General features: G+C 41.8%; 1 protein-coding gene across 2 annotated transcripts in view; it reads left to right on the forward strand.

Annotated features, from left to right (window-relative positions):
• Nucleotides 1-8,279: 8,279 nt before the first annotated feature.
• Nucleotides 8,280-21,809, forward strand: part of XYLB (xylulokinase) — a 77,641-nt gene continuing 64,111 nt past the window's right edge. The window contains exons 1-8 of one of the 2 annotated variants that reach the window (XM_026051929.1): nt 8,280-8,324; nt 9,308-9,390; nt 10,101-10,170; nt 12,321-12,401; nt 14,314-14,400; nt 14,887-15,015; nt 16,229-16,294; nt 19,012-19,084. In XM_026051929.1, coding sequence (XP_025907714.1) covers nt 8,280-8,324; nt 9,308-9,390; nt 10,101-10,170; nt 12,321-12,401; nt 14,314-14,400; nt 14,887-15,015; nt 16,229-16,294; nt 19,012-19,084 — 634 coding nt within the window. The remainder of the gene's footprint in view (nt 8,325-9,307; nt 9,391-10,100; nt 10,171-12,320; nt 12,402-14,313; nt 14,401-14,886; nt 15,016-16,228; nt 16,295-19,011; nt 19,085-21,809) is intronic. The other variant, XM_026051930.1, reaches the window with a different exon arrangement.

Consider the following 21,809-nt stretch of genomic DNA (forward strand, 5'->3'; position numbering starts at 1 on the left):
GGTGTTGGCAAAAAAACGAAAAAGGAAATTAAGTTTGAAGCATCTGAAACGTCCCTGAATGAGGCAGTAACTTTCTTCTAAGTATGGGGGTTTCTTTCAGTGGGAGGTTTACGCAGCCCGTTTCACGCGCTGTGTGTTGAGCTACTGCACACAGAGTTAATGATAATGACTGGATAGCTGCATTTAATGTTGACTGAAGGCTGTGAGCGCACGAAGCTTTGCCAAGAAAAACAGTGAAATACAAAACCTTGCTGAACACAGGCAGGTGCACAAAGGGCTGGTTAATACTGGTTTGTGTAGTAGTGTTAATTCTTAAAGAGGCTCTGTCATGGTGACCTGCCCAAGACAGTAATTCCTTCTGGTAAATCTTTCTTCAGGTTTCTTTCCTTTTTATTTTTTTTTCCTCCCCACTCTTCTTTCCTTAATTTTCATCCAGTGCCATTAATGCTGCTTTTGTGGTAGAGGGGATAGAAAATAATATTTTTTAAATTGCTGCCTTTTCAATCTGTGTGCCAAGTGTTGAGGAGTGGGTGCAGAGGCAGAAACGTGTGTGTGGTGGCACTTGGGGAGGTCACTGGCAGCCCTGCCTTACCCTGACTCCCTCAGGAGTTCTGCCCTCCTGGTTTTACAGCTATAAATAATACAAACTTGTAGAATAAATCATTTCCTTTCACACCATTGTGAAAGGGTGTAGTGAGGGGGAAATGCCTGCACACTGTTTTCCTGCTCACTGGCAGAAGTTGTGCTGTGATTTGTAACATAAGTGACTTTCCCTGCTCAGGTGGCAAGGCAGGACCTAGGGGATCCCTTTGCAGCTCGTGTGTGCACAGGTGACAAGACGGTAGCGATGCCATCACCTGCACGTGCACGGAGTTCTCATAAGGCTCAGCAAGTACAAATGTGTAAGTCTATATCTCATTTGTGCCAGATTTTGACTTCCCAGTATATTTATGTCTTCAGTCCCTCAGTTGCCTTTATTTTCCCCAGTGTTCGGAGTCGTTGGCACATGGAGTCCTCCTCTGCACCCCCATGCAGTCGGTTTGGGCAGCTGGGCCAGGAGATTTAGTTAACCTCAGTAGCTTGAGCTGGCATTCAATACAAACATTCTTAATGGTCATAAAAGTTACCCAACCTTTTTAACATTCCAGTCACACTGCTTGGCTCAGTGACCTCCTGAGAAAGGGACTTGTGCAACCTGACATAGGTCGCAGAAGGAATTACCTTTATAACGTTCCTAACACGAAACGCCAGCTCTGTTTTAGAGATTCACTCATAACTTTTCATTCAAAGAGCATTTTGAGCAGAGCAAGTTTCCATCTGATGCGAAAGTATTACGATTTGTAAGTGTTTGTACCATAGCCTTGCCTCAGGCTCAGGGAAAACTCACTGCACTTGGAGAAATACAAATGCATAATAACACAGCACAGTTCCTTCCCCAGCAGCTACACGTGCAAGTAGGAAAAGCAGAAATAGGGAAGAAAAACCAATGCAGATGCCCAGTGAAATGCAGGGACTGGTTCCAGCTGCTCCAGGAGAGGAACTGGGAATAGGATTGGCCCCTGTGTGGAGGAGCCCGTAACATAGGCAATGCATTTGGTTGGCATTTTGAAGAAACTTGTGGACAGGGCACCTTGATTAATTCGTGTATGTGTGTGTATATATATATATATGCATATATATATGTGTGTGTGTGTGTGTGTGTGTATACCTTGTTTGCTATCAAGATGTGTACGTGTGTTTGTGTGTGTATGCACCTTGTATGCATGTGTATGTGTGTACATATGTGCACGCCCCACATACGCATACATGTATATATGTACACATACACACACTTTGTGTATAGATTTGTCCACGCGTGTGTGTTCTGCGGATTTGCAACCAGGATATGATTCATAAGGTGAGTTGCACCCCTGGTGCTCAAAAGGTGCCAAGGTAAAGAGGGTTTGCAACATGTTTGAGCTTGGGGGGCTCAAGCAGCTACTGCTCATTATAGCAGGGATGTAAACTCACAAGTGGATGTGGAACCTGTGGGGTTCAGTCCTTACAGAGCAAGTTGTCTCCTGCAGCACGAGTGATACTAGGAGAAAGGATAAAACTGTAAAAATGCATTTTCTTGTTGTCATATATGAGCACAAAAGTGAAATTAGGACTTGTGCTCAACTGAGTTCTTCAGCGCAGCCATGAGGATTGGGGACCATGGTCACCTCTGATATGTGCAGCAGGTGGCACTATCGGAGTGGTAGGACTTGCTTTGGGCCTGAAATGTTGAAAATCTGGATTTACTTGTTGAACCCTTTCTTTGCATTGCTCCACGTGCTCCCAGACGGTGCTGCCGGTTCTGGAAACGGCTTGCCCTCATTTAGGGTCATGCATAAAAACTTGTCTTAATTGAATAAACTCCTGCAAAAATGTTGCCTCTGAGTGATTTTAATTTGAACATCCATTGAAGTCTGAAGTGCTGTGTTTTCTCCTTGGTCTGGTTTGCTGTCACACAATGGAAGCAATTTCTCATTTCCTTGAGGCAAATAAAACTCCAAAATTAGGGGTACTTCATAATCCAGAAGCAATGGTATTTTAGAACTTGAAGCAGATGTCTTCTGTCCTTGACTGTGTTTGCAAGTCTCATTTTAAAAAGATGCAGCTAATTTTATCTCATACTAATTAATTTGTGAGTACTACATTTTTTAATTAAAAAAAATTGGTGGATCTTACAGAGTCATAAATGTTGATTTAAACATAATTAAGAAATGTTCCTAATAGTTAACTGTAAGTGAATATACTTCCTGTAACACTGGATTTTATTTTGCACTTGGGATCAAAGGATGTACAGAGGTATATGTAATTATTCATATTTTTCATATGGAGAATTATAGAAATATACTCTGTTCATGCACCTTAGAAAGGATACAAATATCTGTGCATTTTAACTTTTACTCAGAAGGAAAATAAAACGCATTATCTTAATCCCCTTCTAGGTTTTTATTTATATAATATGCCTTGAAATGTTAGAAACTGATTGTTAGAGCATTAAGAAAACTTAATAAAACCAAAACTAAAGGTAAAAACAGGGTGATTGCTATTATTTGGGCTCCAGAAAGTGTTAATAGAACCAGTAATATCTGCTATATGCATATGTTTCTGTTGCAAGTACTTTAAAGCATGCTGCATTTAGGGAAGAGTTAAGTGTGGGTCTCTCATAATGCAAGATTATTTTTTGGTGCTTTCTGCATGCCCATGTTAATGTGATTAAGGTGCCTGCGGTGCAGGTTTCAGAATGATCTTAAGATATTTCTTCTGATCTAAAGTCCTCTCTTCTTCTGGGTTGACCTTGTTAGTGCCGAGGATTAAGTTACTTCCCTTCAGAAGGTTATTTGCTGTAGAGAGTAAACAAAAATGTGGAGATTTGCTTATGCAAATGTTGGTTGTCCGCGTTACTGGGACAGCAGCCTCTGTCTCTGTGAACGATCAGAATCCAACACCTAGGATCAAGAGTTGTTGCCCATTTTGTAGTTAGTTCGTCCTCATCCACTGGGGGCTCCTGAGATTCCCTTTCAGAAAGGATAAAATGGAGAGGCAAGTCGAAGAACTGAAGTTCTTTGTTAAGTGGAGGTTTTAAATAACTAAGATTTGGCATTTTCCCTTGCCATTTCCCTTTCATCCCTCCTAGTTCTAGGACTTCTTGAACTAGCGGGGCCAACAAGAGGATGGTGAGGGCAGCTCTCTGCTGAAAGCTGTGGGAAGAGGGGTGAGAAGGAGCTGAATAGCCTCCATGGACATTCATCTCCAGAGGACTTTGGAAACTCATTGAATTTACCTCCATCTCATGCATGTGCCTTGTGTTCTAATCATTATAAGTGGAGTTTACATTTCTGGTATTGTCATTTAACTATTTTCTTCTTATATTGTCTACTCAACATGTTTCCTATTGATAGAGTTATGGTGGTGTGAAGGGAAAGCAACCTGTGTTTATTCATTTTCCCAATGGACATAATATGCACGTGAGAACTGTGAAAAAAACTGATTTCAAACAGGGCCTAAAAGGGAAAGTCATGTAAATATTCTGCCTTGTTTTGCCTACCTGTAAACTACATGATTTTGGGTAATTCTCCCTTGCAAAATGATTTTGGATCCTTGCAGGATGGTGCTGAAATGTGCAAAGCTTGGCCATTAGGAGTTTTCCCTTCAGTCAGTTGTTTGAGTAGAAATTAGTTTATCTTTGATTGTTTTTTGATCAAGAAAACATACTTATCTGTAAGTGGAGTTTGATAAGAGTTAAGAACAGCATGAAAGAAGTGGTTAATCTGTTGTTAATGAAAAGTTTTATCTGGATGACACCACCTTGATTCAGAGTTGCTTGACTTTGAGCATTGGGACAGAAACCACTTCAGTCTTTGGTTTCAAGGAAATCTTCCAGGTGTAGAGGTGGATTTTGAGAAGCCCCGCAAATTAACCTAGTTAGGATAGTTCTCCAAAGAGGATGGTTAAATCCTGCTACTGTTATGAGAACAAATACAGACTTAAAATCTGTGCAGAGAAGAGCAAGTGACAGTGATAGCATCCCAAAAATAATTTGCTATTCAGAAACATCCTTCACTTTCCTTCTGTGCAGAGATCTCATGAGTAATATGTACTGCACTTGATAATCACTAGTAACCTAATTAAAGTCAATGAAATACATCTGTGTAAAACCAGAAGCAACTCTGTAGTGCCTGATTTTGTACCAGCTGAGTCAACACAACAGGCTCTGTTGCAATCAGAAGTGAAATTGGAGGATTTTATGTATGTGATTAAATAAAAGCTGCAAATTGACCGACACGCATGAAGGTGGCATGATAGTTGAGAATGTGCAGTGGAGCCATCATTTAAATTCCTCACTTCTAGACCTGTGTTCATACAGTCATATGCTTTTCTGTGGACTCCTAGGCTAATTCTTCATGAGGTCTCTGTGAAGAGCCTTAATTAGTTAATGTGATACAGTGCATGGGATTCGGAATATGCACATGTCAAGAATTAAATCAACCAATACTTTAGTGGCACCTAAACTATCTAAATAAGCTGTGTCTTCTGCCTCAGTGTAACAGCTATGGTTTGGGCTTGTCTCCTTGTGAGACTCATGCATGAGGCTTTTGTTGGATCTCTGAAAAGATATTTTTTATCTATTTACAGTACAATCAATAAAATTGCAGCTGGATAACAGCAATCTCAATCTACTTCTTCTAAGCATCAAGTTCTTATTCTTTCAGGGCAAGTAATGACACCTCACAGTATTTGGTGCTATAGATGAACACAGGGGTTACTGGAAAAATCATGCACAAAAACATTAACAGACAAGTGCACATGTAGAAAGAGGAAAATATGGAGATGTTATAATATGGTCGCCTTAGAAAAAAATGGTAACTTCTTATTGTAACTTAAGGTATTGTGGTATTTTTTATTATTGGCATAAGGTTAAACATTACTGGAGACTGTGATAACAGAGTGCCTGCAAAACTCTGCAGAAAGGGAATGACCTCTAGAAAACTGTTGTTGTCCAGACAGCTGATCTAGTGCTGAAGCTGATTTTTTTTGTAAGTGATATTTTATTGTCGTGTAACTTGAAGCTTAGCACTGTAAACACCTCCTGCTTAATTAGCAGCACTGCACATGATTGTCAGGTAACTTGGCAAATAGCTGAGAATTGATTTGACCCAGCTTAGTATGTTTAGTATTTCTGAGGCTAATTAAAGACCCAGGAGACTTCTTGCTGGGAAAACAGTAATGGTGCCAGCAGGGTTAGCTCTAATGTGGGCTCCTTTGGTTGACTTGTGTGTGTGGAACTGATCTCTGTATGCGCAGCAGTTTGAGCTGTCCCCTTGTTCCTGCTATGCTAACCCCTGTTGATGGACAACGAAGAAATACCTGTTTCTCTGGCACTGCTGAATATTTGTCTGCCCTTATAATAGCTAGTGTGATGTCCAAAATCAACTGCTGAAAGCAAAAGAACAGGTGGGTATGTAGTTTCCCACAGATTTCTAAAACTTGGCTTGATGTTGTGAGTATTTTAACATCCTATTAAATTAAGTAGTCAGTATAAGTCAGTACTGCCAGGCTGCAGTCAATATAACAGTGTTCTGTAGTTTATCATCGGGTTTAAGACATATTAAGATACTGATCTGATCAGTATCAGTGATGATACTGAAGCATGGCAGGCATTGTTTTCTCAGCAATTTGCCCATTCCAAAGGATGTGATTTCTTTGTCACCTGCTCTGTGTAAAGCTGAAGAATCAGTTAAATCCCAGGTTATGTCAGGGTAAAACTGAGATCAGAGGCACATTTTGTTATTTGACTAACAAGTGAAAAAATGGCAAATGTGGGAAATATGGAAGACAGTTAAGGTATGTTTTGCAATGAATTAAAAAGAATCAGCACTTGCTGTTAATTTGACAGTGGGGGGAAAAGAGCATTATTAACGGGCTTGCTAGTTATAACTTTTAAAACAGCCAAGGGCTTAGGGAGCATGGGAGTGTTGCATCTCCATCCGGTAAGGAGTAAGTCAATAAGGAGATGGGAAGAAACTTGCTTTTCCTTTTTTTCCTGCTGCATGTGTTTTGAGTGATCAACCTTGTTCTCATGTGTCCAGCTGTTAATCTGACACTTGCTGTAAATGGCATTCTGTCCATGCCCTCTGGAAATGTGGGATTTGTCAGTGCTGAAACATCACTGGTACACAAATGCAATTTCCCTGATGATAAGTGCACTGCTAAACATCGTTTGCTTTTGAGAACCAGTTTTAGAGACTGTGATAGCATCTCCCAGCATAAACTGAGAGAAAAAGAGCTATGCAGATTTTCCAAACACAAAGGATTGAACACATTGCCTTTGTGGAAGGATGTGTGACAGGGACTGGGTGAGGCAATGCTTGAGCAAACTTCCCTATTTTCTTTAGAAAAGCATGAAGAGTAAAGTGGCAATGATAACATTCCTGTTCTATCCTTGGGTAATTTGTGCTAAACTATGCTGTACTGCTCTGTTGTTCCTCATTTAATCTGGGGAGTTGTTATTCCAGCCACCATAACTTTTCTCTGATACTTAAGGCAAAGTATTCTTTGGAACAGCCTGTGCATATCTCTCCTCCAGATCTCCTGGCTAAAGATTATAATTGATTTTTACATCCTCATCAGATTGCTTCACTTATTTATAAACTGTTCTGTTTCCTCACAATCTTTCCCCTAGCCAGTGCCTCCTTTTTTAAAAAAGATTTTTTCCACTAACATCTCTCTCTTTCTGGGCTCATTTACCATTTGTGTCGCTTTCTTCAGAACTGACTTCAATTTTGCTTTTCTTAGTGTGCCTGTAAGTAGTTACACTTTGAAACTTAAAGCTTTTCAAGCTGCCAGCGTGCAGATCTGTTACTTATTTATAGGCAATAAGCAGTGAGTTAAAGGGCAGCACAAGCCTTGCCTCATCAGTGAGGGTCTGCCCTGATGCACAAACGGCCTCTGTGCCATTTGGTCCTCTGTTTTCTAGCAAAAATTGCACCAAGAAACCCAGATAACTTTTCACAGAAACTTGTTCAGAAAGTGAGACGTTGTTCGTAATGGGAGATCCTTACAGTATGAAATCCTTAGGGGCAGGAACATTCCAGTTATTGGAGACCAAAATGCATGCTTGTTTTTAAACTCTTTATTTTTGAATGAACTGGTATTTCCACTTTCTTCCTTACCCTGGTGGCAAACCCTGTGGATAAATTTGCAGGATTAGGTTCTAAAAGATGCAGGTGAACACCACTGTCATATTATCTTTAAAGATGATATGATGGCATAAGACAGGTTTAAAAGTCTATTAAAATATTTGCATTCCAGGTTTAGAGTCTTCAGGATTGATATTTGAAATCTTTGCAATTGAAGCCTTAAGATATAAATCGACGCGGCTCTGCAGAAGCTCTGGGTGTCTTTAAAATGTCTCGAGCGTGTTTCGGTATGTGGGAAGCTTTGGCAGCGTTTTGTCATGAAGAGGGTGACTGAAATGTAATACGTGCGTTTCTCAGGCAGGAGCAGAACCTGCTGCTGGGACGTGGGCCAGGGGGTGGCCTGCAGGGCCGGAGCGCTTCTTGTTTCGGGCCTTTGGGTTCGGGAGAGGGCGGCCGTTGTTGGCGAGAGCGAAGAGCGGAGCTGCGCGGCGGGAGATGCCTCATGGCTGCCCAGAGGCGCCCGGGCAGCGCGGGGCTGGGCAGGGCGGCGCGGCGGCGGGGAGGGCGGCGCCGGGGCGGCCTGTGCTGTGTCGCGCTGCCGCCGGCGCCATGGCCGTCCCCGGCTACTTGGGATGGGATTTCAGCACCCAGCAGGTACCGGTGGCCCCCGGCGCCTCTCCCGCCTGCCTCCCTCCCCTCCTGCTCCCAGTGGGCGGCTGAGCTGGGCCTGGCCTGGCCTGCTCGCTTCCCCATGCGGCTCCGACAGGAGGGCCCTGTCCGCAGCCCCCATCGTGTCCCAGGGCTCCGCAGGGAGCCCTTCCCCTCCATAGGGGCTGGAGCAGCCCGTCCTGGCGCGGGCACTCGCCCGCTTCACCCTTATGGTGGCCACGGCCGCGCGAGCCCCGCGGCGCCTTCCCCATCCGCCGTCGCGGCCGCGCCGCAGGGCAGACACACGTGCAGCCCCCACGGGCTCCCATTGCTTCCTTGCGGCGGGACCCGAGCCTGGGGACTTGCCAAGATGCCCCCCATTTACCTGCATCAGGTTGCCCGAGTGGTTTTTGATGTCGGCACCCTGTGCATGGAGCTGCAGTCGATGCCGTTTCGCAGATGAAGCTGAGAAAACAGAGAGGGAGGGAAAGTTTGTTGTACCCCTCTGGTGTGTGCTTGTGAGGATAAAGTGGCCTGAAGGAATAAATCACACTGGGATGTTGCTTTGCTGGAGGGGAAGAGTCTCATGAACAACAGCTCCAGGGGTTGGTCCCCAGGTACCTGAGGGTCTGCTGGGGTCCTTGCTCACACGCCGACGTTTTTCACCCAAATGCTCCGTTCTTTGGACACAAGTTAGTCATGATGATGCAGGCCAGAGCGTGATCACCTGCAGCAAATACCTGCAAATTTGTTCTCGTGCAGTAAAGCAGGAGGAAACGTGGAGGAAAGTGCAGATGGACACACAACTATCGCTGCAAAGGTGTGACATGCTGTAATACCGCAGACCGAGACGTTTCCTATCAGCCTGCGTCCACACTTCACCGAGCTGTGTGGATGAGAGGGATCCTCCTGCCCATTTCATGAGTTATTAGTGCTATTTAATTACTGCTTTGGGTAGTATTTGTTAACATCCTTTTCATTTCTTCTAGCTGAAAGTCATTGCTGTTGATGAACAGCTGAGAGTCGTTTATGAGGATAATATTCAATTTGACAAAGACCTTCCGGAATTTAAGTAAGTGTTTTTTTTTTGTTTTTTTTTTCACTTGGACAGTATAATTTGGGACTTTGGGGATCTGTGGGGGTGTGTGGTCCCATTTGGTCTCATTGATATGTGGAGCTATGAAAAATGTTCAGGCCACATTCATGTTTCATTCTTGGCAGTGGTAGTACATGCTCTTGCCTTGCTTCTTTTGTGGACATGGCAAGAACTCTCAAAATAAAAATACACCTGTGTAACCTCCCAAAAATATTATGTACAAAGAAATAAAGCTCTCTTTGTTTTGTAAGTCCAGACTTTTGGATGTGACGGCATCTATTTTGGGATGCAGAACATTTAACTTGATGGCTTAAAGGCAAAAACCAAATTGCATCTTGTAAATTCAAGCCACTAAGTGAAAATTTCAAAACAGAGAGAACTGTTACTTAGGTAGAGCTAATGAATTGTATCAGCATCACAGATCTTACTTTAGGATCAGATCCCTTTTTTGCTAACTATTTTCTTTATAACTAGGTCAAACATATGTAATTTTATTTATCTCTTAATTCTGTTTGGAAAGATTTGGCTCTTTTTTTAGGTTTCAAATACTGATCCTACCCTTGCTGTAAACAAAAAAGCTGGATAAACTCTCTTTGGTAATAAATAAATATAAAGAACTGTGCTTAATGGAAAGAAAAAAAAAATAAAAGGTGAATTTACCAAAAGAAAATACTGTCTTTCTATAGGACTCAAGGTGGAGTTTATGTTCACAGTGACAGACTAACAGTCACTTCTCCTGTGCTCATGTGGGTCAAGGTAAGAACAGGCTTCCCTCTTGGACGCATTTGCAGTGTATGATATATATGATTTGACTTCTTCCTTCCACAGCCCTCCCTTCCGGAGGGCTGTGCTGCCATCCAGAGGGACCTGGACAGACTGGAGGACTGGGCGGCGAGAAACCTCATGAGGTTCAACAGGGGCAAGTGCAGGGTCCTGCACTTGGGGAGGAATAACCCTGGACACCAGTACAGATTAGGGGTGGACCTGCTGGAGAGCAGTCCCGCAGAGAGGGACCTGGGTGTCGTGGTGGACGACAAGTTGACCATGAGGCAGCAGTGTGCCCTGGTGGCCAAGAGGCCAACGGGATCCTGGGGTGCATTAAGAAAAGCATCTCCAGCAGGTCGAGGGAAGTGATCATCCCCCTCTACTCAGCCCTGGTGAGGCCACATCTGGAGTACTGCGCCCAGTTCTGGGCTCCCCAGTACAAGAGGGATGTGGAGCTGCTGGAGAGAGTCCAGCGCAGGACTACCAGGATGATCAGGGGCCTGGACCATCTGCCCTATGAGCAAAGGCTGAGAGAGCTGAGCCTGTTCAGCCTGGAGAAGAGGAGGCTGAGGGGGGACCTGATCAGCGTGTATAAATACCTCAAGGGAGGCAGTGAGGAGGAGGGGGGCCGCCTCTTTTCAGTGGTGGACAGTGATAGGACTAGAGGAAACGGCCACAAGCTGAGGCACCAAAAGTTCCACAGGAACTTGAGAAAACACTTTTTGACAGTGAGGGTGACAGAGCCCTGGAACAGGCTGCCCAGAGAGGTTGTGGAGTCTCCTTCTTTGGAGATCTTTAAAACCCGCTTGGACGCAGCCCTGTGCCACGTGCTCTAGGTGACCCTGTGTGAGCAGGGGGGTTGGACTGGATGACCTCTGAGGTCCCTTCCAACCTTCGGCATTCTATGATTCTATGATTCTATGATTATTAAAAGGGTTTTACAAGCAGCAGTGAAACTTGCCTTTCAAACCAACCTAGTTCTGCTTACTTGCTACTTTCGTGTGCTATGTCTGTGGCATGCAAATGTTAATGTTACCAACAAGCACAGTGAAAGCTGTTACAATTCTGAGGTTTTCTCCATTTTTATAATGCTGTACACATGAAAAACCCTTTCCTGAAGTTCCCTCATTTCAGCAATATTATACTTTTCCCCTCCTCTTGTTTCACATGAAAAAGGAAGCAGCTTTGCCTAGTTTAATCTGTGCTTTTGCAGCATCTATTTCTTGCACTATCTTAGAATAAACTTTGCTAGCCAATTGATAACCTCAAGTTTTAAGTGCTTAAAGAACAACTTACTCATTTATTCACAGTCACTTTGACTGGTGTTTATTTTGAAATGCAGACAACCTTCTTTCTTGTTCTCAAAGCAGACTTTTTGTGCTTCCAAGTAGACCCTTGGTCTCTTGGTGCTATCTATGGTGCTATATAAATGTGTCTTACTAGTGTGATTTGAAGAGCTAAGGCATTTTAATGGTCACAGAGCCACCACTTGGTGATCCACAGTAGTTCCAAATGATGAGCCACAAAGTCTTGGTAAATTGGTCACAGTTGGTCTTTTGAACCCCAATAAGCAGAAACATTTTTAATGGTTAAATTAATAACATAATGATATAGATATATGTTCATCATATGTTTCATGGGAAATTCTCAAGTGTTGTAATGGCCCATTTGTCAAAGAAGCCAGAGGATTGCTGACCTGTATCAGAGTATATGAAGACAGATTAATATTTGACTTTAAAATTTAAAATGTGACAAAAAGAAAAGAATTATCCTAAGTTCTTGAAGTGCCAACGTTTGTCTGAATTAGCACCTTATCTTAAAGAGATTCTGAATTTTTATCACATGCTGGTGTCAGTGGTTTTAAGGATACTTGTCATCTTGTAGGATGGGGTGCACATCATTAAAAGATTTGGTGGGTTTCCAGAGGTAAAAAGAGAATAAGACAATTGTGTTTGTGCCTGGCACTCTTAAAAGTTGCTTTTTTAATGGAGTGCTTTAAACCTTGCTTTTTGGCTCAGTTTTAAAGAACAGTCCTTTATGACTCAGGTTATTTTAAGCTTTTTTTTTTTTTTCTTTCTCCCTGTGTGGTAGTTTGTTACTGTCATACTTTTTCTCCCTTTTTTTTCTGTTTATTCCTGTAGGCTCTGGATATGATTTTGGAAAAGATGAAGTCTTCTGGATTTAATTTCTCTCAAGTGAGAGCCTTGTCTGGTGCTGGTCAGGTTAGTTTATAAAGACAAAATTCAGTCTTACTATATTCCCCCAGTAGAACATAAGGGATAGTGATGCATTACACTAAAATTTATTGCAGAAGAAAGTAAAGTCATCAAGATCAGAACTCCTGTAGAAACATCCATTAAAAGATGCGTCTTATTCAAGGAATCTTAAAGCCTGAAGTGCATTGGAGCAGTCTCTAGGAGGTAGTGGGAATGGTGGTTTAGTGCAGTGGTTTAGATTAGTGTAGTGCATAGCTGCTTGGTTTACGATTGTTCATATTGTCTGTACAGTCTGATTTAAAATGGTTTTGCAGACTGGAGTCTTTTTGTATTTCAGCATGTGTAGGTGCTCATGGAAATGGGGGAGAAAAATGAGGGAGGAGTAGTTTGCTAAAGGAACAATAATATCCTATTGAACACACTTTTTGTCAGAGAGAATAGAGATCTCAGGATTGCAGGAACAATGGAAGCCAAATTATGGTCGTCTTTGATGTAAAGAAGACATTGTATGCTCCCCAGCAAGGCGTTTGCCATGATTTAGTCTATAATGCATAATAGCTTTTCTGGAGGATTATAAAACCCATCTTGACGCTTGGTCAGACAGCTAGTCTCCTAGACCTCAAGGAAGTCAAGGTGTCAAGTGAGTCAAGGAAATTTTTTAACACCTTTAACGGATCTGTAAAATGACATTTGCACTGAGGGCAGCACTGTGGTGATAAGGTGCACTAGGTTTAGGTTATACATCTTGATATTTCTGGGACTCATTAATCAAAGTTGCTTTGATCTCCGTGTTTCATTAACTTCAGCAAAAGGTCTGAGCTAGGTGTCTGGAAACCAGAGCCTGCTCAAGGCTCTGTTACAAATTCTTCAAAGGAACAAAAGTTAGGGATTGAGATGGGTAACTGCAGTTTACTCAAGTGAAAGCTGCTTATTCCTCTTTTCTTTCTTCCTTGCTCCAACAAATTGGGGGTGACAACTTTGTGAAACACTCAGATTCTTCAAGTACAAGGGATTTTACTCAGTTGCCACCTCAGAACCAGTGTTGTCCATCTCTCTTTTCTCTTCCAAGGACCTTTTCTCTGTGCTGAAGATCACAAGCAGTGCACTGTGCATGTGCCTCTCAAAAAGAAGGGACAAAATTGGTCTCAATTATCAGCAGAACTAATAGAGTGACATTAAATATGGTTTGTACGATGCTGTGCTGTACCCTGTTCCCAGGGGCTTATGTGTGTGCATTTAATTTCATCAGAACCGTTAATAGGCCCATGGATTGTGCTCTGCTATTTGCCTTTTGTGGCCTCAAGTTCAACAAGTAGAGGTGCCTGGTTTTAGGAAGACACCTGAGGACTGCAGCTTAAATAACTTTCTCAGCATTGCATTGCAAGTTAGCAGTGGGCAAAGTGCCTCTAACAGAGTCACTACCTTGAAAATTGTTACGAGGGCAGACACTGACTGGAAATAGTGGATGAAGTGACCACGTGGTGGCATTTGCTCTCAGCCTGGGTGCTGCTTGGCTAGCAGGTGGAGTCCAGAAAGCAGATATTGGTTGTTGGAATAACTGGGGCAGGCAGGTGGCTAAAGCACCTGGGTCTGTGAGCCCTGGCTGCGACTCAAAGAGCCCTTGAAGAAAGCAGCTAGCACCATGGATTGGCAGTTACTTCCACCAGCCGTTGCTATAGTTCAAAGACATCATTTTCTCTAGTCTCCTACTTTTGCTGATTTATGTACTTTGTTCAATCTTGAAAAGTCTTTTAATGAAGCAATTGGTTTGAATTGAAAAAGTGCTTTTATTTTTCTGTTTTCCAGTTTGGAGAGAGTTCTCTCTCCATTAGAGTTTGAAATTCAGATAAGAATATGAACCTGGGAAACTGGGACCATTTCTGATTTCTGTTTCTGTACTATTTTGTACTTTCTACAGCAACATGGGAGTGTATATTGGAAAAAAGGAAGTGCTGATGTTTTAAAAAATGCATCATGTGAACTACCTTTACATCAGACCCTAAAGGTAATATGAATAAAAGAGCTCTGAAGGGAGAGTCTCTGAAGGGAGAGTCTTTTTTTCTGAACAAGGATTCCCTTCAGCTTCAGAGTTCTCAACTTCTGTTCTCCTGAATGTCAATATACGCTGCTTTAAAAACTTCCAGGTGCCAGTGAGGGGTCCCAGAATCCTTCTGGATCAGAGCAACACCCTGCTCATTCCTTTAGGAAACATAATGTTTTTGCAGACAAGCTGTGATGTTTATTTGTGTGTTTATTTATTGCTCCTTGTATTAATAGAAAGTAACTGTGGTGGGAATTACCTGAGTTTCCTTGCAATGCTTAAGATTTCATTAGAAAAAAATATATAAAAAAGACCAATGTACATTTACCTCTGAAAGGATCGAAGTGTCACGCTGTGTTGATAGAAACTCCAATGTGTGCTGTATTATTATCCCTCCTGTAGGGCCGTTAGAGAGTTTTGTCTTGCTAATAAATATATTGTTCATTTCAGGATTGTTTTTCCATCAGTGACAGCCCCATCTGGATGGATTCCAGTACAGCTTCCCAATGCAGCTCTCTGGAGAAGGCCGTTGGAGGAGCACAACATCTGGCTAATATCACAGGTTCTCGAGCCTATGAGGTAAGAAGCAGCTAAGGAGAGAGTAGAAGTCTTTGGTAGAGGCTCGTGATCAAAACAATTTTGCCATTACTGTGCTGTTAGAAAAGCTAGTGCATAATATGTTAAAGGGAAGGATTTATTCCAAGCCTGATGATATTACTCTTTTTCAATAGTACTGCAAAGAAAGATATTCTTTGGAAATTTTAAAATGCAGCTTGGCAAATTAGCTTGAAGATTGTGCAGCACAAAGCAATGCAGAAATAGTCACTAGGGCGAGTTATTGCACTTGGTCAGTGATTCCCAAACACAGAATTTGGCAGCCTCGCTTACAGGCTCAGGGAGTAGTTCTCCCTGGGATCTCCTGTGCAGCTGAATTTCCATTGGGGTCTCAGTTCAGTGCACAAATCACACAGGATTCCTTGGGATTATGACCCCCTGTTTTGGAATCACTGCTCTAGATTACTTCTGCAATTAGAAAATAGGCTTTTCAGTGTTCCCTTAAGGCTAACAAGCAGAAGAGAGAAGCGAGTTTCAGAAGAGCAGGACATCAGAAAATGCTCTGTCAATCAGCTCTTCCTGACACTTCCCTTCCTTGCACCTGTGACAGTGACTTATGGAGTGAGAGCAGGACTGTCCTCCAGCCACCTCAGCACCTGGGTAGGAGATTTTACTATTAATTTAACAGAATGAGGCTCTAAGCACCCAGACTGCTGATTCTGTTTTGCATCATCATCTAAGGCTTCTGGTCAAAGTTGCAGTTGGACCTTATCTATTAGTGACAGTTTATGTTTAACTTAAGGGCAATCAGGTAGCTTTTCACAAGTTCAATGTTAGAAGTTTCTTCTGTCATTTCACATCTTGGAATGACATATTTCTTATTGGAAAGCAATGAACTATTGGCCTGCTCTGGAGTTGCTTCCTTGAGTGTGATTCTTCCTGCCTTCCTCACAGAGAGGTATGATTCGTTCTATTGAACTGTCATTTCTGAAATGTAAGCTATGGATAGCAATGCTTTTCCATGGGCTTGTTTTCCCCAAAAGGTGAGCAAAATTCTCATAACGAGACTATGTGTTATAGCCTGTTCAGTGCAGATTGCTTGCTGTGCACTGACTTTCATCATGCATCAGGCAAATTAAATATCCAAAGTGCAATGTGCTGAACTCATTACACAGAGTTAATGATTATTGACTCCATTTAGGGTTTGTGTTTCTAAGTATTTGCATTTCTTTCTCAGCGTTTTACAGGAAACCAGATAGCAAAGATTTACAGCCAGAATCCTGAGGTCTACATGCAAACAGAGGTTGGCTCAACTTCAATATAATTATTGGAAATCACAGTTTAAAATCTTTTAAAATGAATTTTATGGAGATATCAGATTATTTATTTAATTACCAAAGAGAAGTTTTTTTTTTTAATTTTAAGATTAAATTTGAATACTGGAATCATATTTTCTCTTTTTGATAAATGATAAGTCTCTAGGGAGATAAAAATGAAGCATCAATTTCATCTTGAGTATTTGTCACAGTGGGATCCTTTCAATCTGACTGATGTGGAAGAAGTTTTAAAAGGTAGATTTGCATTTGGATGGTAATAAATTGTCTATACAGCAGTTCCAACACTTGGAAATGGATATTTAAACACACAATTGAAGTTTTTACACCTAAAGTTGGCCATTTGTATGCAGAAATGCGATTGTTCTGCTACACAAAAATTGCAGTGGATTTTAAACTTTTTCATATTTTTTTTTCCCCTTGAGGAGCTACTTTGGTTCTGTTATTACCAATGAATTACCCTGTGTAGTTGTTTTCCTTCATATTTTGAATTTTAAGAATCAGTGACCAAATTCATTATTATTTCACTTTGAGTCTGGATCTAGGAGGGACTAAAATGCTCTGATCTGCAGCAAGGTGAAGACTCCACATGCTGCAGTGCAAAGGAGGGGAGGGCTCCTGCCCTGAGATTCAAATCTCCCAAGCACCCAGACACGTGACGTTGGGCTGCCTGTGTTTTGTATTATTCCAGTTCTGAACAGTATTGATCTTCAGTTTTCTGTGCTTTTAAAAATCTAACCCCTGTGTGAAACCATTAAATTCATGAGGAAGTGAGTCCTGTTGTTGACTCTGTACTTTGTGAGAAAATAACTTCCCTTTAAAATTTTTCCTTTCTTGATGCCTGTTCACTGTATAATCCTCATATTGCTGAAGGAGGGCATGAAACAGATAGACGACCAGTGCAGTCTGATTATGATTTGAAGGCTAAATGCAGAAAAAGATGTTTCATTTTAGGGGAAAATGGGGCCTTGGGAACAGATCTAGCCAGGCTTTGAGGAGTGGTTGTCTTGATGGCCCCTTTCAGCAATAACAGACATGAAAGAAGTTGTGTTCCAGCACAAACTTTCTTTGGAATCCTAGGGTGCATTAAAAAGGTTGAGGGAGGTGATCATCCCCCTATACACAGCCCTGGTGAGGCCACATCTGGAGACTGTGTCCAGTTCTGGGCTCCCCAGTACAAGAGGGATGTGGAGCTGCTGGAGAGAGTCCAGCGCAGGGCCATGAGGATGATCAGGGGCCTGGAACATCTGCCCTGTGAGCAAAGGCTGAGGGAGCTAGGCCTGTTCAGCCTGGAGAAGAGAAGGTCGAGAGGGGACTTGATCAGCGTGTATAAGCACCTCAAGGGAGGGAGTGGGGAGGATGGGGTGGCCTCTTTTCAGTGATGGCCACTGGTAGAACTAGAGGAAATGGCCACAAACTGAAACACTAAAGGTTCCACAGGAACTTAAGAAAATACTTCTTGACAGTGAGGGTGACAGAGCCCTGGAACAGGCTGCCCAGGGAGGTTGTGGAGTCTCCTGTGAAGGAGATCTTCAAAACCCACCTGGTTGCCGCCCTGTGCTACATGCTCTGGGTGACCCTGCGTGTGCAGGGGAGTTGGACTAGATGATCTCTAGAGGTCCCTTCCAACCTTAAGGATTCTGTGATTCTGTGACTCCACGCCGGAGCTGCTGCTGGGGACCCTCAACGTTGCACTCAGCAACGTGGCAGTCTCAATGCTGGGTATTTTCCCTCCTCTCAGGCTACTGGCTAAACAGGCAGCTTCCCAGTTTAACGTCACCCTTTTCCTTCCCTTCCAGGCAGCTAGTGCCCGTTGGGGCAACCCGACAGGTAGGCTCTGTTGTCCAGTGCAAACACCTTCCTGGGCGCAGGCCCAAGAAGAGCAAGTGTGTCTTTAAATTTCCTGAATAACAACCACCTCTGAGCTCTGCCTGTAGTCTTTGGGTGCTGTGTGGAGCAGTGGTTTTGTGGTCACTAATACAAACCCTGTCGCTGCTGGCTCACACCGCCAGTGGAAGTTTGATCCCTATTAGCTATTGGGTGACAGTCATATTTCTTTGGAATGGGAGCAGAGTGAGGAATTGTTCTGCTTCTGGGAGACGGGCAGTACTTAATCCTGGCAGTTTTAGTAGATTGGAACTGGCAGCAAGTTCTTGTTGCATCCCTGCTTTGTGCCACATGGCTGGGGTATTTTGGGGCCAGGACTTAATGTATTGTTGAAACACATCCCGGGGCTGCACTGCTGGAAGGGGTTCAGGACTGACCAGTGCATTTCCCTCTTACCTTGTTGTCAACATACTGATTTTCTTTCTTTTCTTTTTTTTTTTTTTTTTTTTTTTTTTTTTTTTTTTTGAAATCAGATTGTGAGGTACATTACTCTCCTAAATTAATTCCTGATGATATGGAATATGCTAATATAGTAGATGTATTTTGCATGTTTCAGAATGCAAAGCTATTAACAGCTTTTATCACCGGATTCATTTTTGACTGATATCTGTTGTACTGCTTAGTCAGGGAAATAGAGAATAAAATAATCTTTCTAATCTTTCTAGTTGTATTTTTTGTGCTTTGTGTATCTAACATTAAGCATCTATTAGCAATTGCTTCTTCCAATTACTTAATTATTTACTTTCTTTAAAGGGAATGCTGATGGGAGTCACTGTCTCACAGTATCTTTTTCTTTCAGAGAATCTCTTTGGTTAGTAGTTTTGCAGCTTCCCTTTTTCTAGGAGCGTATGCAGCCATCGATTACAGTGATGGTAAGTGTGTGGCCTTTCCTGCCAGTAACAGTTCCAACAAGAAAGTTTTCTTCTCCATCCACACCTCACTTGGAAGGGGAGGGGAAGGTCTTTGACATTTATTTTCAGTTTTTAAACTTTTATGACAAGGTTATTAATTTTTAAGCTAATTTACTTCTTTCAGCTTGTTGCTGCTCTCAAGAGTGCTGTCAACTCTGCTCATTTATCCCCATCATACTATAATTTCCATTCCTATAAAATAGATCTATGGGAAATACTTTTAAATGAAATGGTATCCTCTTACATTACATGAGGATGCATGAAGGAGTGTTGAAATACCTGTCTAAAAGTCTAAAAAGTTGTGGTTCCCTTTTTGCACTTAATAGTTCTGCCTTTGATTTTGATAATTTTACTCTGCATTGTACAAGATGTGAGCAATAGGTATATTGTGACTGGAGAACAGATCTGCAATAGAAGCATCTTTTCAAAATGAGTCAGGATAAAAACATAAACCAAGGAAGAAAAAAAAAAGCAAACAGTTTAAAAAATACAACCTTTCATATCTCCCTGTCCATCAGAACAAAGGCAAAAAAAGCAACTAGGCCAATGTCTCTTTCTCTGTTGCATGTTATCTCAAATATCCAGCTTTTAAAAAGCAATTTTAAGTGGAAAATACAAAGAAACCTTTTTTTCTGGGAGCTGTTCTGTTATTTCTAAATAGCATTTTGATTCCTGCTCAGAATCTAAGAGAGGATGTATTTCAGGGCTGAAAGGTTGGATAATAAGGCTCTCCAAGGAAATTTTGCATTACAGAGCCAGATTTGACACCCATGTGTGAAGACCAACTCATTTTTTTTTCCTCCTTTGTTATTCCAACAAGCCTCAGAGGAAAAGGCAAGACATTTCAATTCGAGCTAATGGACAGCTTATTCAATACTGAGTCTCCCATTTATACTTGAGACCTTAAAAATTGAAAGGCAATCCATGCCCATTTTGAAGCAATTGCGAGATTATTGCATCTATCTTCTGGTCCTGTTCTGCTACAGGACTATTTCCACAGCTACGTTTTGTTTTTTGAGGGTTATGGGCAACAGAAACTTTGAAGATTTGTACTTTACTCCTCAGTAGACCCCAGTACTGGGCACTTCAGCTACTCAGCAACCTGCAGAACCAGCTCCATGTCCTGCCTTTCAAATAGAGATCGTGAGATTTTCCAGATATTTTTTTTTTCTGGCAAAGACATTTTGCATTGCATTTTCCAGACAAGATCTACAAGATCCTTTTAATCCTGTTACATCTCGGGATAGTTAAATAACTTGAATAAATATTAGCTACTGTTCAGAGCATGTAAGATTATTAAATGTGTGGGGGAAAGAGAGAAGAGAGTTAAGCAGGACATTATAATTCTGCTGTTACAAGATAAAAGTTTTTGCAGCATTGTAAGCTGTATTTTGTGTTATGTGTTCTTTTCTTCTGTTAACATAATGACAGAGAATTCTAATTCTAGTAATAAAATATAATTATAACGTATGCAATAGTTATTAGGAACCAACCGAAAAACTTGTTTTCTTGTCCTTTACCACCAATTCACTAGATCCTTTATGTTGCACCTGTATATTATAGTTTGAAACGCATCTCTCAAAATAATGTTCAGATAATAGACCCATTCTTCAGTTCTGTGGGTTTAACTTTGGGTCATATCCTCTTTAAAAGGCCCTGTCAAATTGTTTAGCTCTGCACAATAACTTATCTCTCTAAATTTGCAGGTTGCTCTCGGAAACGCATTACCCAGTTTCAGGATATTTTTCCTTCTTAAAGGTCCAATCTCATAAGGCTCAAATCTCTCCTTTAAAAAAATACTTTCTGGAAGAAGGCAGAGTGATTTTCATTTATATTGGACAGATGTTAACAGTAAGATACCTTTGGGACCTAAACAACTGCACCACTCAGGGCATTGTCTCTTAGAAGACACCTTAATAACAGCTATTCAGCTCTTGACCTAAAGAAGCTTTATCTTTTGAAATGCTTTCCTAAGAGCCTTAGGCAAATCTTAGCTTAACATACTTGTTTTTGTTGTTCTATCCGACAAGGAGGCTTTGAACTGAGGCCTTTTCCTTTTCAAAAGGAAGCAAGGTGGGCTGAATTAGCTCCTAACGTAGCCCTGTTTGGTGTCAGGAGAGCTACACGGCCTAGGATTGAAACTCACTGCAAGGGCAGTCCGGAGTGCTGTGATACAGAAGCACTTACCTCTTTATAAATGTATTCAAATATTGATCTTTTGTTGATTATTAAAACCAGTCAGTCTGTATCTTTTGGCCTTTGTAGTGAAATTGTTTTTCTCCGGCCTTGAAGCACTTGGACTCTGCTATCTCTAGTGAATGTTACCAAGCCCCAATTGTGCTTCAGGCCGTTCTGCATTAAGAGCCAGTGATGCTTGCAGTGAGATGCTGAATCCTGTTCAGCCACGTATTGACCCTTTTCTTCATCTTTACCAGACCGTGACCTTGGCTATTGACTCTATTCATTGTGTTGGGGCATCCATTCCATTTAGAGTGACAAGTCAAAGGGCTGCCTTGGCTCTGTCTGTCTGTCTATCTATATCTATCTATCTATCTATATCTATATCTATCTATCTATCTATCTATCTATCACAATCTTGACCCCTTTAATCTCCAAATTCTTGCTTATTTTAAATGTTAAAATCAGAGCACCGTGTTTAAGCTATTTTGTTTGTTTTTTGCAGCCG

Source organism: Nothoprocta perdicaria, unplaced genomic scaffold (genome assembly GCF_003342845.1).
Source record: "Nothoprocta perdicaria isolate Ctin4 unplaced genomic scaffold, notPer1 scaffold_80, whole genome shotgun sequence".
NCBI lineage: Eukaryota > Metazoa > Chordata > Aves > Tinamiformes > Tinamidae > Nothoprocta > Nothoprocta perdicaria.